Source organism: Pelophylax lessonae (genome assembly GCF_965119305.1).
Source record: "Pelophylax lessonae genome assembly, chromosome: 11".
Classification (NCBI taxonomy): Eukaryota; Metazoa; Chordata; class Amphibia; order Anura; family Ranidae; genus Pelophylax; species Pelophylax lessonae.
In genome coordinates this window covers 176,893,882-176,911,739 of record NC_138778.1, presented here as the reverse complement: position 1 = coordinate 176,911,739, position 17,858 = coordinate 176,893,882, and the positions used below count along the sequence as shown (strand labels likewise).

The window sequence follows — 17,858 nt, the reverse complement described above, 5'->3', positions numbered from 1 at the left end:
GCAGAGCCTAGAGCAATCCTGGAAGATCCCCCAATACATATACATTGTCATTGGTTGATTCAGTCTAGCCTGTAATTGAAAGTCAGTTCTGGGGGGGATCCGACCATCTAAATTGACAAGCTAGGTCTCATGGGTGCTCAACCTGTGGCCCTCCAGCTGTTGCTGAACTACAGGTCCCATGAGGTATTACAAGGCTGACCGTTCCACACATGACTCCCAAAGGCAGAGGCACGATGGGACTTGTAGTTATGCAGCAGCTGGAGGGCCACAGGTTGAGCACCCATGGGCTAGGTCTTAGTAAGTGCCATCATTATTTAATGAGAATGCTTACAAAAGAAAAATTAACCATGTTCTGAATACAATGGCAGGTTGCAGTAGCACCACGATACCTTTGATGGGTTGGCACTGGATGTTGGCCAATACAAGAACTTGGTTTTTGATTACGGTCACCATGTTAATATATAAAAGCCCATGATATCCCACAATTAATAATATTAAATAGGCAATGTAAAACCAATAGCAATGTACAACACTCAAAAAGTCAGCGACCAAGCTGACCTCAAAGTCCAGTAGTCAAATCAGTGAAACCAATTGGATGGTGAGGGGGCTACGGCTTCCTGCCTTCTAACAAGCCCAGTTTAGCTTGTGCGTAGTATAAGGAGAGCCCTGAGATCAAGTCTGCCATCTACCAATAAATTTATATACAGACTAGAAGACTTTACAAAATGAAGATCATCCAGTTCCCCCGCACACAGATACAAATGGACGTGGATTGCTTCGGTAATGCAGTCAGGTGGTCTTCTCAGCCCACTCCCTTCAGTGTCGCTGTGCATGTAATTGGTGGACAGTTAGTCTAGCCGCGGTCTCAGCGTGTCCATGGGCATTTGAGGCCTGGCAAGTGTATAATCCACAATCGCTCAGAGACACGTCCGATATCACCAACGTACAGCTACCAGAATCCTCATACTCAATCTGAAACTTCTTACACTCCTGGATCGCCTGTCCAGAGAAAAACCACAGCACTTCCGGGTCTGGGAAACCTGTTGAAAGAAGAAAAACTTGAACTCCCGAGAAACATATAAAAAAACATCTTTAGCTCACTATGTATTTTACTCGGCGTGGGGATGGTACTAGTAGTCCAATGAACGTGTTTGAAGTGTCATGGTACTGAACGATCAGAAAACATTTTATGGTTCTTATTCCATACAGCCAAATATCTTTTTGTTATAGGACATGTTTAAACAACATGTACACTTATGTAATGATAGTGAAAGTATGTGCAGTGATGGGGGTGGGGGGGGGGGATCATTTTTACAATACATGCAGATTTCCCCTGGATTTTTGGCAGGATCACTGATCGTTTTCTTTACCAGAAGCATATTTAAAGAGACAAAACCTGGGGAAATATGCATGTATTGCAGAAATTATTTGCTTACTTTTGCCCAGGAGGGCAGTATAAAAAAAAAAAAGCCACCACATTAGGTCGTCTTTTTGGATGGCAGATAGACGGTGCGGAGTCTCTCATGGCATTACCATGCAATCATTGAGGAGGTCGTTGCTCCCAACCCATTGAGGGACTGGATACCACGCAGGATTGGAACTCCGACTACTCATTGCCACTTGGTGCAGGTCTCTCTGTTAAATGAGTACCCTGTGGCAACAAGCATCGCTCCCTTTGGATTTACTTGATGACCGGTGACATACTCTGCACCTCCCGCTTTTCTCTGATATTTTACCAGATTATTACAATAGTATTGTGTGCTACCATACACATAAATCTGTCTAAGCCCCTAAGGAAGCGCTAATGCACGCAACATGTAGAGCTTTATTTCACCACATCTTCCTACAACAAGCCCATTGGGATACTGGCAAAGGCTACATTTTGGACGCCTATACATCTACCAGGAATGGGCCTCGGTGGTTATAGTGGTGTGACCTACGTTCTTTAGGCAATATTTGCATTGTGATATTTTATAGGGTTTACATTTTAATTATTTTGTAATAATTATTTTGTAATAAAGTAACTAAAGTACCGTAAATAACTTTATTCAACTTTGTGTACTCTTTTCCCTATAAAGTCCATGGTATTGGACAATATAGTTTACTCTTTTGCCTTTAAAGTCCATGGTATCGGACAATATAGTTTTCCAATTAAGTTAGGACGTGGCACCTCTCTACCATTTCTGTATCCACAGTTCCACCCTGTTGTGATACAGCCATTACAGTTTAAAGACGATCAAACAAAAATTTCCATAAAATATTACTGTTACTTTTATGGCAAATGTACAAAAGCATTTGTGACTTGCCTATGAACTCAAATGTTGAGTACTTTTGGTCAATGTGGAATGCAGGGTCTAAATACTGACCTCATATGTCCACATACAATAGACCAGGACAAGGGATGGACAGGAGGGAAAGCTGCCCTGGGCACAGCAAAGCAAGAGAACAGAGCATGGACACAGGGGAGTAAACCCTTTCTATAGCATGCATTAATAACGGAGGGGCGCAATTGTGCATCCTTGCCTTGGGTGCTGAATGAACCCTGTACCAGTACTGCACACAATAGCTCTTCGACTTTTTACAAGAATTGGCAACCAATACCAGCAAGGTTACTACATGTGAGAAAAATTTCACATAATAGACTTGTGTAGGTAAACCTATATCTATACTTTCCAAAGAAAGGCATTAGCCATATCCACCAAACTGGCTTCCTTTTAAAAAAGGTACTTCCACCCAGTTCTGAGAATTACACAGTTCTGCTCTTGGACCTTAAAGAGGAAGTAAACCCTCCTCTGACACTTTTACCTATAGGTAAGCCTATGATAAGGCTTACCTATAGGTACTGTAAATATCTCCTAAACATGTACAGTTTAGGAGATATTTACCTTACATGCAGCCAGTGACATCACTGGCGCATGCGCTCTGAAGGAACGGCCGCTGGTGCTGTTCCTTCAGAGCCGAGTGCCGTGACGATCGGCTCCCACGCGCGTGCGCGGGAGTGACGTCACCGCGGCTCCGGCCAATCAGATGGCCGGATGCCGCGATCCCGTAAGACGGGTGACTGAACATGTCGCCCATCATACAGGTAAGCGGGCGGCATGGTGGGGGCTCGTTATAAGGTAAGTATTTCTAATGAGCTAGTATGCGATGCATACTAGCTCATTATGTGTTTCTGTTTCAGGTAAAAAAAAAAAAAAATTTTGTATGGGTTTACAACCTCTTTAAAGCTGAACTCTGGGAATTAAGACCATCCCTTGCAGTGGAGCCCCCAGCACTGCAAAAGTTAAAAGCTCACTTAGCCCAGGGGTGCAGCGATAGGAATTTAGTTAAATACTTTATTACTGCACCTCTAGGCTAAAAGAGTATTTAACCCTTGCAGTGCGGAGTGGGAGGGATCCACTGTATTCTTATCCCCGCTGTCATTATAAAATCTTTTGTTCATTCTAAAGCGATTAGTAGAACACCTACTGCGGATGCAGCTCACAGCTGGGGTCCGGTCCATCCCTGTTCCCTATTTAATGGAAGAGTCCGGCCCAAATGTTTGCCTGAATTCAAACCTGAAAACGGAGCCAAAGACGCACAGGACCCCTGAAATCCTCTCCGCAGCCACCCCGGAACTGTGTGCAAGGGCTCCATTAAGAGCCGGTCCTGTCATGCGCATCCAATTTGCAAAGTGTGAACACGGCCTCAATGTTCTCTCTCACACCAACAATAAATCTATCTGTGCTCTCAGTGACCGTTACCAGTTTCGGAGGACCCTAGTCAAGGGATGGGAAAGTTCAGGTACTAGACTTCCCATAAGAAAACAAACCATTCTTTAGCATATAACTCATTTTTTTCCCCATCACAATTAGTTTTTTTCTTAATTTCAGAAAGTGAACACATTTACCCTCACACATGAAAGCTTCCCATTTCTTCATTAAATGAAACAACCGTCTCGGAGTCCTCCTAGGTCTTACCTCTAAAGGTGCCTGAAAGCAGAACTGTACTGCTTACAGCCACCGATCTGCTTCTAGTACGCGGTTTCGAAAAAGATTCCCTAACTTAAGGACAATTGTGAGTCAAACAACCTAAATTGTAATTCCACTTTTTGTTGAAAAAAACTAAAATCATCCCCCTCTGCGTGATCTAGGTCAATTGCAATGACTTTCACACTCTGTAGCAGAGCCCTACCTCTTTCTGCTCTGAGGAAATAGTCTTCTTCACTATATTCTGTGCAGACCGATTCTGAATGGGAGGGTCTGGTTTATTATAAATCACCCGGTGCACATTCAGCCCAGGTTCACACTGATGCAGTGCAGAACAATGCATGTAATTTGCGTAGGAATCGCAGCACATTTCTGTGTGAATTACAGGCAGTGTCTCTGGGGTGCAATTTGAGCCATGGGTTTGTAAAGCCCAAAATGCAAAGCATTCGCACCACTCGAGGCAGGACTCTTTTTGTCCTCACCAGAATCGGATCACATGGATGGTCACACCTGTGCAATTCCGATTCTGCATTTTGCAAATGATTTCAGGGGTCATTAACTTAACATACACTCCGCAAACTGTTCGCATGAACAGGTTGCAATTTTCAATGCGGTGCAGAATCCGCAGCGTGTTTGCACTGCATCTAGTGTGAACCGAGGCTCTCTGATGAGAAAAGCTGTAGTGTCAGCTTCCCTTTAGAAGTATTAACCCTTGGGGACCAAGAAAGCAATTTCTATAAGTATATCCATGACTCGCTTTAACATGTAAAACAATGACACCAGAAATGATGATGGAGCAGGGTGAGATGAAGCAGGGTGAGATGAAGCAGGGTGAGATGAAGCAGGGTGAGATGAAGCAGGGTGAGATGAAGCAGGGTGAGATGAAGCAGGGTGAGATGAAGCAGGGTGAGATGAAGCAGGGTGAGATGAAGCAGGGTGAGATGAAGCAGGGTGAGATGAAGCAGGGTGAGATGAAGCAGGATAACGAGAATGATAGATGAATGATGATAATGATGATGAAGGATGATAATGATGATGAAGGATGATAATGATGATGAAGGATGATAAAGGATGATGATGATGAAGGATGATAATGATGATGAAGGATGATAATGATGATGAAGGATGATAATGATGATGAAGGATGATAATGATGATGAAGGATGATAATGATGATGAAGGATGATAATGAGGATGAAGGATGATAATGATGATGAAGGATGATAATGATGATGAAGGATGATAATGATGATGAAGGATGATGATGAAGGATGATAATGATGATGAATGACGATGAATGATAAGGGGGGAGGACTATGACCTCACTTCCAATTTCAGATCCACCATTTCCTGGGCGGTACAGCCAAGGGGGAAACATCTAACCAAGCAGATCTGTGCTTTGTTAGATGCTGTGAAGGGCTGGGGAGACATTGGGGCCTATTAGTCCCCTAATATCTCCAATTAGAGTACCGGTTACCTGCCCAATGCCAACACATATGAGTTTGATAACCCCTTGCAATAGCAAAGTAGTAAAAAAATAAAATGCATTTATTTATTTTTTTAAAAGTTGCCATAACCCACATTGCCCAGGATGCAAGGGCGTATGTAAACTGCGGTTGCACCACACATGTGACATGTTCGAGTGGGAATATTAATTCTAGCCAAAGAGCTCCTGTTTAAATCTAAACGGATGAGCTGTAAAAGACATTACCTATGGCGATTCTTGGGTACTGTAATTTTTTGTGATATCACGGGTGCACGCAATTTTTGACTTGGCATGTTTATTATGTATTCACTGGGTGCAACTATCTTATAATTTAGCAAAAACAATGGGTAGTATATTGTGTGTGCGAGAACTAAAGTTCATTATAGGTTTTCTGAAAATTTACATTTAACAGTTGCGCAAAGGTTTATGGGGCATAAACTTTTGGAACCATCAGCTTTTTATTCTACAGGGCCTCTGCTTTTAGAAAAATAGGTTGGGAAAGTAGTTTTATTGCCTTTATTAAAAATGCAATTTGTTCTAGAGCACAACTGGTTAATAGACCATAAGAAAACTTCCCGATAAGTAATCCTGGAGCCACCATAATAGATAACTGGTCCTCAAACTACACTAATCAAGCCTCATAGCTCAGAACATGGTAAAGAGGTTTAATCCTAAAGTGGACAGCCCTTGAAACTTGTACCTGAAAAGATGACAAAGATCTGGGGGGTATGTAAGATATGAACCCCCCCAGCAGCTTCTTACCTTCTATGTGACAGTGGAAGCGAGCAGAACTGCCCACCACCTCTGCCTGATCCTTCAGCTGAGAAGAGAAGACCGGAGGCCTCTGGAGCTGCTCCTGCAGGAAGCTGAACACCTCCTGACTTTCACCAACCTCTACAATAACACAGCAGATGTACAATTATGGAAAGTCAGAATTCATCACAGATAATAGAAGCTCAGAGACGTTCATGCATCTGCTTTTACACTGAAGATAATTACATTATTCCCAGGATACTAACAATACAATAGAGAGAAATGTGATCCCTCAACACACAAAGGATTCACGTATGGAACCAGCACAGGAGCTGTATAGTTTATTTCATTTCATTTTCAGTTCCTCTTCAGTCTCCGGACACAAGGTGGAACCATGCTCTTCAATTTAAAAAATAAAATGTTCCTGATTGCAAAATTTACTCTGTATATGCAGAATAACTCTGTATATGCAGAGATAAAGCATGCTTGTTCTACTCAATGTGGAACCTAAGGGGTTAATCCTCTGCATTGTGTAAAAATGGCAGTTTGATCCGGGCTTCTCTGATCCTCCCTTTCTTCCACTGTCCCCAACCCATCTCCTGATCCTCCCCTTCTTCCACTGTACCCAAACCATCTAATAGAACAGAGGCTATGGGACAAGCAGCACATGATCAGTTTGGTGTGTATTGCTAGAGGTTTTTTTTTTTCCTCCTTGGGAGGTTGCATGTGATCAGCACAGGGCCAATCAGCACTGTCCAGAGTGTCAAGGGTCCTGCAGCCTCATAGGACAGTATATAAAAGTTTTGGTGCAAAGCACCAGTTCACTGCGCTCAGAGGGGTGTAGTCTCTAGTCAACCTTATTAGGATCTTGCAGCGGTTTCTGGAGCTGTGGACACGACAACCCAGGAAGAATGCTGCGGCCTTGCTGCCCCTTAAACGACCAGGGAAGTCTGGAAACACTGTGAACAACAAAAAACACAGGGGCGCACCGGCCTAGTGCATTATCCTTTGGAAGGTTTATTTAAAAATAAATGAATTAAAAATACTCACAAACAAGTTCTTGATAAAAGCATATCACATAAGGAACGCAGTCCCACAGCAAGAGATCCGAGGATGAGTCGTCCCCTGAATTTGTGAAGGCTAATGCGTTTCGAGGCTTTGAGGAAGAGGCTAAGCCTCGAAACGCGTTAGCCTGCACAAATTCAGGGGACGACTCACCCTCGGATCCTTTGCTGAGGACTGCGTTCCTTATGTGATATGCTTTTATCAAGAACTCGTTTAAAAGGATTAAAAATACTCACATTTTTAAATAAACCTTCCAAAAGGATAATGCACTAGGCCGGTGCCCCCCTGTGTTTGTTTGTTGTTCACAGCCTCATAGGACAGTCAGAAGAATGAAAACTCCTCCTACAAGCTTTAACCAGACACTGACAGAAGTCACAAGACTGCTATATACTGCTGATGAGAAAATGTATTTAGTAATTTTTTACTAAAACAAATTGCATTCCCATTTTCTGTGTACTGTGGGAGAGCAGATATAATGAATGCAGGCTCCTGGGTTTAGTAACACTTTAAGCTACTGCTTCTGTCACAATTGATGGGCAGTAAGCCCATTCAAGTGAAAGAAGAAGCGCCGCAAATGCCTCACAGCAGAGCGCTGTTGCTACAATTACAGGGTTAAAATAAATAAAGGGGAGTCCTCTTCCCTGCTTGACAAATGCCACTAAAAAGCAATCCGAGCGGGATCACTTTTCAGAGGTACAGCAGGTAAGAAACTAAACAGCCAAAATAATAATTAAAATAAAAAAATAAAAAATGCAGGAAATGTGCTCATGAAAAAAAATGTAAATACATTTGAATTGCTGGTGTTGCACTTAATTAGCCTCATAGATCAAAGTGTGCAGCTGTGTCTCTCCCCCCCCCCCCCCCATAGGCACCAATCATATTGAGCTGTACCCCATTAGATTACATTGTTGTGTGACTGTATGACTGGTGGCTATGGGGAAATGTACAGCTATTCTTAGTACTAACATCTTGATGCACGAGGAACTGCGATGGTGTCACGCAGCGATTATGGGCTGTGAGTCGATGAAGTGACAGATCATTAGAGTGGGCGTCTCAAGTGACAAAACTGCAGGGACTCATTTCACACGGTCTGTATTATAGCAGGAAAGGAAGTCAGATGAATAGCGCACCTTCTATGGCAGGAGAGTTGTTATCGGACTTGTTACTGAGCAACGCCATCCTCTTCAGAGCCAGGACTGCTTTACCAGTTTTCTGCAGGAGAGATCAGGTTTAGTCCTTAAGCCTTCCCATTCTATTACCTATAAAATGTCAGTGTTTACCCTGACTACAGGCTGCTACTTGTGCAGGGCTCATACAGTAAGAATTGGTCATCTGCTGTTTGTTTTAAACAGAACGTGTCACTATGCACCAATACTCACCTCCGCTGTGCTCTCCCCCCCCCCCCCCCCGGAGGAATTGTTCCCCATCATTGGTGTCAGTGGGAGGAATAGTGCCCCATCTTTGGTGTCAGTGGGAGGAATAGTGCCCCATCTTTGGTGTCAGTGGGAGGAATAGTGCCCCATCTTTGGTGTCAGTGGGAGGAATAGTGCCCCATCATTGGTGTCAGTGGGAGGAATAGTGCCCCATCATTGGGGTCAATGGGAGGAATAGTGCCCCATCATTGTGTCACTGCATCCTGGAAGGGGGAAGGTGGTCATTAACCTTGTGTGAGGTGCAACAGGGATTTGACGCTGTTCCTCCAGGAAGCAGCAGTTTCTCTGCAGAGGTTCAACAATCTCCCCCCCCCCCCCCCCATCAAAAGCCAATGCTAGCACTCCCCAGCTATCACGACTTGCCCAGGGCCAGATCTAGCCTGCCTGATCTGGGGGTGAAAACACTTTCAAAAGGCATGATGGGAATTTTAGTTTTGCAACAGCTGGAGGGCCACAGGTTGAGCACTCATACATTATAGGGGTCTGCCCTGCTAGGTGGGGTGGGGGGGGGGGGTTAGATCAAGCCCTGGACTTGATATAATGAAAGTGCAGCACTCAGAGGTAAATCACAACCAAATAATAAACATGATCATAGAAAACAAACATGTGAAATTATTCAAAAAACATCCAAAGTGTATAAAGACTGCATATCTGGACGCATGTGAAGAGTAGTTCATAGAGGTTTAGGACTGATAAGTCCAAAACAAATATAAAAACGCCAAAATAGAATAGTGAGGAGTCCTCAAAGTGGAAACTACTCAATGTGCCCTAGTGAATTAAATGAACCTTACTAGAATGACGGATGGTCAAACACGCTCTTTCTATATTCCATGTAGTAAAAGAATCAGCAGACCTCCAGTCTAATGAGACCTAAAGATATTCGTCACAGATCAAAAAAGGAAGAAAGCTCTCACGGTGTAGTAGTTCAACGAACCAGTTTAATTAAAACAGTAAAAAACACAAAGCCAGTATAAAAAAAGCGTCATTATATAACGCATTGCAGAGTTGCCAACAAACTTTTCCCCTTGTGTTGTGCGTCTACTTCCAGGTCCCAGCTGGCATGATCGAGTCACTCTCATAGGCCCTATCCAACAAGTTTCGTCACCACGGAGAGTGGCAAGTTTTAATACATTTGACCATCCATCATAGGTGGTCTCACCTTCTGGTAAGCTGCATTTAATTCACTAGAGCACATTGAGTGCTGAAGGCTTTTCAATTTCCACTTTGTCCACTACAAGACCTCAATTTCGAGCACTGATCAATATTACGTTTGGAGTTACCATAGGTTTTGGCTGGAAGTATTTCTTAAATGTCCAATGAGTTAGGACAATAGGGGATTTGGGTGAGGTAGATGTGTGTGTGTAGAAGAGGTGCTGGGGGAGAGGGACCATACCTGCCACTTCTGCCTTGCCAGAAATTTTCGGATGCGCTCCTTAGGTAGGGTCTTTGTGCTGGAAATGTCTTTGTCCTTCATCCATGGATGATCCAGAGCCTGCTCTGCAGTGAGACGGGATCTGGGCAGAGATATACAGTAAACACCAATGATAAAATGTAGTGGCATTGTGAAGACTTTTGCCCTTTGGTAGTTCTTTTCCTGGTACCATTTTTGGAAACATTGCATTGGGGTATCGCAGTGACCGCACCAGATCAGTTTTCAGGTCAAAGTCATTCCACACAACCATTTAAGTGCAGAGATGCCTCGGAAGTGCACTTTATTTGAACAGATTGCCAGTATTGGTAGCTGGTCCAGGGTGCCATCCCTCAGGAAAGAAGCTTTAGAGTTAAGGAAAAAAAAACCCAGATCCACTTCAGCCAAAACTTGTTGGAATAGAGCAGGGAAGGGCATCAATCTGTCAGGCTTTACTTTCTAGCTACTGTCCTATTGGGAAGATTTCCCGTCACTTCCGGTTAGGACAGGAATGGATAGGAAGTCCCTCTTAATTGTGAGACTCAAAACTACATTTTTAATGCGGCAAGAAAATGCTGCCCATGCCTTCCTATCCCAGTGACAACTGCACATCCCTATTTCTTGTATGGGGCCTGGTAAAAATTGTAACCTTTTCCCCAGTCTATCCACAAGTAAAGTGGTATTAAACCCCAAACCAAAAATTGTATATATTGCAGCTTACCAATCATTCGATGTGTCGGCTGCATTTGTTTTCTTTTTATGTTTTTTCCCCCTCTGTTTTCACCTGGTAATCTGGCCAGTAACACCTCATGTATTATAGAAGACACCACTCTGGATGAAGGAGCACAACAACAATGTATTAGAACAGTGGTTCCCACACTGTTACCCTGGGGCCAAATGCGTCCCTCTGCTTAACTTTATCCAGAACTTGAGCATTATTCCTCCCACTGACCCCAAAATGATGGGGCACTATTCCTCCCACTGACCCCAAAATGATGGGATGCTATTCCTCCCACTGACCCCAATGATAGGGCGCTATTCCTTCCACTGACCCCAATGATGGGGCACTATTCCTCCCACTGACCCCAATGATGGGGCACTATTCCTCCCACTGACCCCAATGATGGGGCACTATTCCTCCCACTGACCCCAATGATGGGGCACGATTCCTCCCATTGACCCCAATGATGGGGCACGATTCCTCCCACTGACCCCAATGATGGGGCACTATTCCTCCCACTGACCCCAATGATGGGGCACTATTCCTCCCATTGACCCCAATGATGGGGCACTATTCCTCCCACTGACCCCAATGATGGGGCACTATTCCTCCCACTGACCCCAATGATGGGGCACTATTCCTCCCATTGACCCCAATGATGGGGCACTATTCCTCCCACTGACCCCAATGATGGGGCGCTATTCCTCCCACTGACACCAATGATGGGGCACTATTCCTCCCACTGACACCAATGATGGGGCACTATTCCTCCCACTGACACCAATGATGGGGCACTCTTCCTCCCACTGACACCAATGATGGGGCACCATTCCTCCCACTGACCCCAATGATGGGGCACTATTCCTCCCACTGACCCCAATGATGGGGCACTATTCTTCCCACTGACCCCAATGATGGGGCACTATTCTTCCCACTGACCCCAATGATGGGGCACTATTCTTCCCACTGACCCCAATGATGGGGCACTATTCCTCCCACTGACCCCAATGATGGGGCACTATTCCTCCCACTGACCCCAATGATGGGGCACTATTCCTCCCACTGACCCCAATGATGGGGGCACTATTCCTCCCACTGACCCCAATGATGGGGGCACTATTCCTCCCACTGACCCCAATGATGGGACGCTATTCCTCCCACTGACCCCAATAATAGGGCACTATTCCTCCCACTGACACCAATAATAGGGCACTATTCCTCCCACTGACACCAACTATTTCTCCCCTAAAACCAAAGATGGGGCATTGGTTTACTCCAACTGGCTACTGTCTGGCCCCCCTAAAGTCTGAAGGACAGAGAACTGGCCCTTTGTTTAGAAAAAGTTTGGAGACCCCTGTATTAGAAGATTTAGACTAACACATTGAAGCCAAACTCCAGCTCACACTTTATGATCTGTTACAGCAAACCGTTATTTTTCCTTTTGTGATAAAAGGTTTTACAGAAATAAAAGCTGACCGTGGTAAGCACCCCTGTCAGTGGTAAATGGTTCATCTAAGCTCTGTCACTGATGCATCTCCAAGAGAGCTTATGCTTTTGAAAATCAGACTTACTGGCTGGATTACCAGGTAATATAAGGGAAAGCAAGCCTAAAAAAGAAAAACGAATGCAGCTATCGCATCTTAGATTTGGTAAGCTGCAATATAATCTGGTTTGCTTTTGGGTTTATTACTGCTTTAAGGCAAAGAAAAAAAAAGCTGGACTTCAGTGTTTGGAAAAAGGATAACCATTTATAAGCTTAGCTTTGGTTCCTAACTGAAGGGCCGTTCACATCTCTTAATCCCACTCCCCCACAGCTCACCTCATGTTCTTCTGCAGAAGCCTTCTAATGAAATCTTTGGCAGAGTCAGACAGAATGTCATCTGTCTCGTCATCAAAATCCCAGCTTCCAGAAGTGATATTCCTCAGAGTCTCTGCATCATTTTCACCTTGGAAGGGGGAATCTCCACAGAGCCTGGAGAGGAGGAAAAAGGAGAAGATGCTGGTTTGATGATTAAAACATTCCACACCTCACCTACAGTGTAACCTACCTGCTTCTTGCATCACACCTACAGTGTAACCTACCTGCTTCTTACATCTGATCTCACCTAAAGTGTAACCTACCTGCTTCTTACACCTCACCTACAGTGTAACCTACCTGCTTCTTACATCTCACCTACAGTTTAACCTACCTGCTTCTTGCATCACACCTACAGTGTAACCTACCTGCTTCTTACACCTCACCTACAGTGTAACCTACCTGCTTCTTGCATCACACCTACAGTATCTCACAAAAGTACACCCCTCACATTTTTGTAAATAGGTTATATCTTTTCATGTGACAACACTGAAGAAATGACACTTTGCTACAATGTAAAGTAGTGAGTGTACAGCGTGTAGAACAGTGTAAATTTGCTGTAACCTCAAAATAACCCAACACACAGCCATTAATGTCTAAACCGCTGGCAACAAAAGTGAGTATACCCTTAAGTGAAAAAGTCCAAATTGGGCCCAATTAGCCGTTTTTCCTCCCCGGCGTATTGTGACTCGTTTGTGTTAGAAGGTCTCAGATGTAAATGCGGAACAGGTGTGTAAAATTTGGTGTTATTGCCATCACTCTCTCATAATGGTCACTAGAAGTTCAACATGGCACCTCATGGCAAAGAACTATGAGGATCTGAAAAAAAAAAAATGTATGCTCTACATAAAGATGGCCTAAGCTATAAGAAGATTGCCATGACCCTGAAACTGAGCTGCAGCATGGTGGCCAAGACCATACAGTGGTTTAACAGGACAGGTTCCCTCAGAACAGGCCTCACCATGGTCGACCAAAGAAGCTGAGTGCACGTGCTCAGCGTCATATCCAAAGGTTGTCTTTGGGAAATAGACATATGAGTGCTGTCAGCATTGCTGCAGAGGTTGAAGTAGGGGGGGGGGGGGGTCAGCCTGTCAGTGCTCAGACCATACGCCGCACACTGCATCAAATTGGTCTGCATGGCTGTCATCCTAGAAGGAAGCATCTTCTAAAGATGATGCACAAGAAAGCCCTCAAACAGTTTGCCAAGGACATGGATTACTGGAACCATGTCCTGTGGTCCGATAAGACCAAGATAAACTTATTTGGTTCAGATGGTGTCAAGCATGTGTGGTAGGCAACCAGGCGAGGAGTACAAAGACAAGTGTGTCTTGCCTACAGTCAAGCATGGTGATGGGAGTGTCATGGTCTGGGGCTGCACGAGTGCTGCAGACACTGGGGAGCTACAGTTCATTGAGAGAACCATGAATGCCAACATGTACTGTGACATTCTGAAGCAGAGCATGATCTCCTCCCTTCAGAGACTGGGCCGCAGGGCAGTATTCCAACATAACGACCCCAAACACACCTCCAAGACGACAACTGCAAGCTGAGGGTAAAGGTGATGGACTGTCCAACCATGTCTCCAGACCTAAACCCTATTGAGCATCTGTGGGCCATCCTCAAAACAGAAGGTGAAGGAGCATAAGATCTCCAACATCCACTAGCTCTGTGATGTCATCATGGAGGAGTGGAAGAGGACTCCAGTGGCAACCTGTGAAGCTCTGGTGAACTCCATGCCCAAGAGGGTTAAGGTAGTGCTGGAAAATCATGGTGGGCACATTTAAGTCCCAATTTGGATATTTTCACTTAGAGGTGTACTCACTTTTGTTGCCAGCGGTTTAGACATTAATGTCTGTGTGTTATTTTGAGGGGACAGCAAATTTACACTGTTATACAAGCTGTACACTCACTACTTTACATTGTAGAAAAGTGTCATTTCTTCAGTGTTGTCACATGAAAAGCTATAATAAAATATTTACAAAAATGTGAGGGGTGTACTCCCTTTTTGGGGATACTATACCTGCTTCTTATATCACACTCCACACCTACGGTATAACCTACCTGCTTCTTGCATCACACATATCACACATTCACAGTATAACCTACCTGCTTCTTACATCACACATTCACAGTATAACCTACCTGCTTCTTACATCACAAAGTCCCAAGGTGCATTTATCAGAGCCCACAAACTGAAGTTAACATACTGTATATATCAAGCCAAAACTCCCCCCTCACTAAAATTTGGATAGAATAGGGGATGTTTTAAAGCCCTGTAAATTTTCTGTTTGGTGACAATGCTGACATTTTGGGCTTTCATAGCTTTCTATTCCTATGAGAGTGACCACCAGGGCAAAAAGAAAGTGAATAAAGTGAATAATAATCATTATAAAACAAACAAAACTGTACACAAATTCTATACCCCCTTACCACTATCCAAAACAAAACAAAAAAACACCCTCTTTGGCTTTAAGTATACTTTACAATAATGTAATCTTAATATGAGAAGATCACTGCAAAAAGTCACTTGTATAAATTCCAGCTGTATTGTGCCAAGGGTAGCATGCTCACAGGAGGAGAGTGCACAGTGAGCAGAAGGATGACTGTGCACAACTACTTCTTTGCTGTGCAAACAGACTGGGGGTGTGAACCTCTGCCTTGAAAAAAGGGACCCTGTGAGGTCTTAAAACCTCAGCCTGTGATGCCTGTTTTAAGTCAGTGGTCTCCAAACTGTGGCCCTTTGCTTGCGTTTGTCAGGCCCAACGGGGCACTGTTCCTCCCACTAAAAAACGACGGGGCACTGATCCTCCCACTGAAAAACGACGGGGAAAAAAAAAAAAAAAAAAAAAAAAGGTACTTTTTTTAAATTAAAATAATTACAGCGCCATCATCTATATACAGAAATAGAGGGGGATGTAAATTAAACAGTGTGTGTGTGTGTTTAGTATCCAATCCCATATAACCAAACTGTTTAACCCAACAAAATACTTGTAACTCTAGTCAATGATCCATATACCTCTGACAGACAGCACAGCAAGGCCTGGGACCTCAGGTTGGTTCAGGGCAGGTAAAGAGTACAAATCAAAAAATTGCCCCATAAGAAGCATCACAACGTTGAGCTCTTGACTGAAGATCCTCTTTAACCAGATTGGCGATCTTCACCTCAAAAAGGTGAAGACAATGGAATGCTAAAAAAGTAAAGCTGCCCATAGATGGAGTGATTTTCTTTCAGGTGCAGGAAAGAAAATCACTTGATTTCCCATCAGAGTCAAAGGTTACTGGGGGAATTCCTCCCCTGGAGCTGCTAGCAATAGTCGCATGTAAAATACGACAGGCTACTTGTACCTAAGTTGATCGATCAGCCTGCCCATACATAGTTCAACTCTTGGCTGGCTTAAAAGGTAAAAAGCCTAGCCGATAATTGGCCCCAACACTTACAGAATATAGCAGATTACTCCCAGGCTCCACATGTCCGTTGTGAACCCCACAGGTTCATAGGCAATGACCTCAGGAGCTACGAACTCAGCTGTCCCTTGTAACACTTTCAGTGGCACACCAGGTTCTAGGAATGAAAGAGAGGAGAAGTCATAACCATGCTCCAACCATAATTCATTACTTAGTCCACCTCTAGGTGGCACTACATTTTAATGGCATTCTAAACCATCACATTAACAAAAATTCCCATACATTCATGTGCCGCCAAAATTGCATCCATTTCATAGGTTAAAGCTACATATGTAAAAATTCACTGTGCATAAAACATTTTTCATCATTGTACAAAAACCTAAACAGACGACGTCTTTTGATGACGAAACGTTGGCGACTCCAGACGCAACGTCCACACGCCCCCTGGAAGTAGCCGGCCTTTCTGTGACATACTGTTTGCTGCCTGGGATATCTGCGGGACGCCGCACCTCCATCCTATGCTCAGCTTCTGATATGCCTGTAACCATTTGCTATATTGTGAGTATGTTTTTTTTAATAAACATTGTTTAAAGTTTTTACGGGATTACGCTATGGACCTTGTTTCTTTCTCCACATATTCATTTATGGCTGATGGAGTTCACTGAGGAGTGCCAAGTTTAACATCCCTCAATTATACTAATTTCACCATACACCTTGAGAGGCGGTTCCTCCTTTTTGAAAAAGTATTACGGAGCTTTGGAATACTTACCGATACATCTGACCATATTGGTTTGATTAATAGCCGGGAGAGGCTGACTCATTTATTTGAGCAGCCACGGAAATTTGGTAAGCTGCTTATTATATTTGACCACAGAGGTGTCCCCCTCCTTCACTTATCCTTGGTGTCACGGGAAAAGAATTCCCTTCCTGGAATATCTTGCATGTGGATCCTTACCTTACACTATATCAATTTTGTGGGACTTTATCTATATGGACACTATCTATTTTTCTTTTTCTGTGAATATTGGTACCCATTGATTTGGACACTATTTATTCTTTTCATAATTTTTGTGATTATTGGTACCCTTAGCGCTGCACTTTCGCATTATATTGTTGGTTTGAGTCATTGTTAGTTGATTTTGTGCTGGCTGCTGTTATATTTGTTTTCTCTCACTTATCACATTAGCGCGGAAATCTCTACACATTTTTTTTGCAAAAACCTAAACATGCCAAATCAATTCAAACAGAGCAAAGAATGAAAAATGCTCATCCATATTATTATCCTTCGTGGATATTGTATGCCAGAGCATTCCGTAGACCAGGGATGGGGAACCTATGGTTCGGGGGCCGTATGCTGCCCGCGAAGTCATTTGGTCCGGCCCTCTGTGTCTCTCTCAGCTGATCTGTCAGAACGGAGCCAATGCTTCCTGTATAGTTCCTGCTCCGTTATGAGTCTGAGTGAGTCACAGGCGGAGTGATATCAAATGTACTCCGCATGCGACCAATACAAGAAACATCACCTTTTCCTCCAGCGTGGCGCTGCTACACTTCTCCTAGCCAGCATTTCCCTCCAGTAGCACACACAGCAGTACCAGCCAGAACCAGCAGTACCAGCCAGAGCCAGCAGTACTCACAGCAGTAGCAGCCAGAACCAGCAGTACCAGCCAGAGCCAGCAGTACTCACAGCAGTACCAGCCAGAGCCAGCAGTACTCATAGCAGAACCAGCAGTACCAGTCAGATCCAGCAGTACTCACAGCAGTACC

The 17,858-nt window shown here is 44.0% G+C and overlaps 1 protein-coding gene across 3 annotated transcripts in view; it reads right to left on the bottom strand.

The window, feature by feature from the left end:
• Positions 1–632: 632 nt before the first annotated feature.
• Positions 633–17,858, bottom strand: part of LOC309566586 (myosin light chain kinase, smooth muscle-like) — a 122,906-nt gene continuing 105,680 nt past the window's right edge. For all 3 annotated transcript variants that reach the window (XM_082271778.1, XM_082271777.1, XM_082271776.1), the window contains 6 exons: positions 16,128–16,251; positions 12,654–12,806; positions 10,099–10,219; positions 8,403–8,484; positions 6,217–6,348; positions 633–1,040 (listed from right to left, as the gene is read on the bottom strand). In XM_082271778.1, the coding sequence (XP_082127904.1) occupies positions 817–1,040; positions 6,217–6,348; positions 8,403–8,484; positions 10,099–10,219; positions 12,654–12,806; positions 16,128–16,251 (836 nt within the window). In that variant the 3' untranslated portion in view covers positions 633–816. The remainder of the gene's footprint in view (positions 1,041–6,216; positions 6,349–8,402; positions 8,485–10,098; positions 10,220–12,653; positions 12,807–16,127; positions 16,252–17,858) is intronic.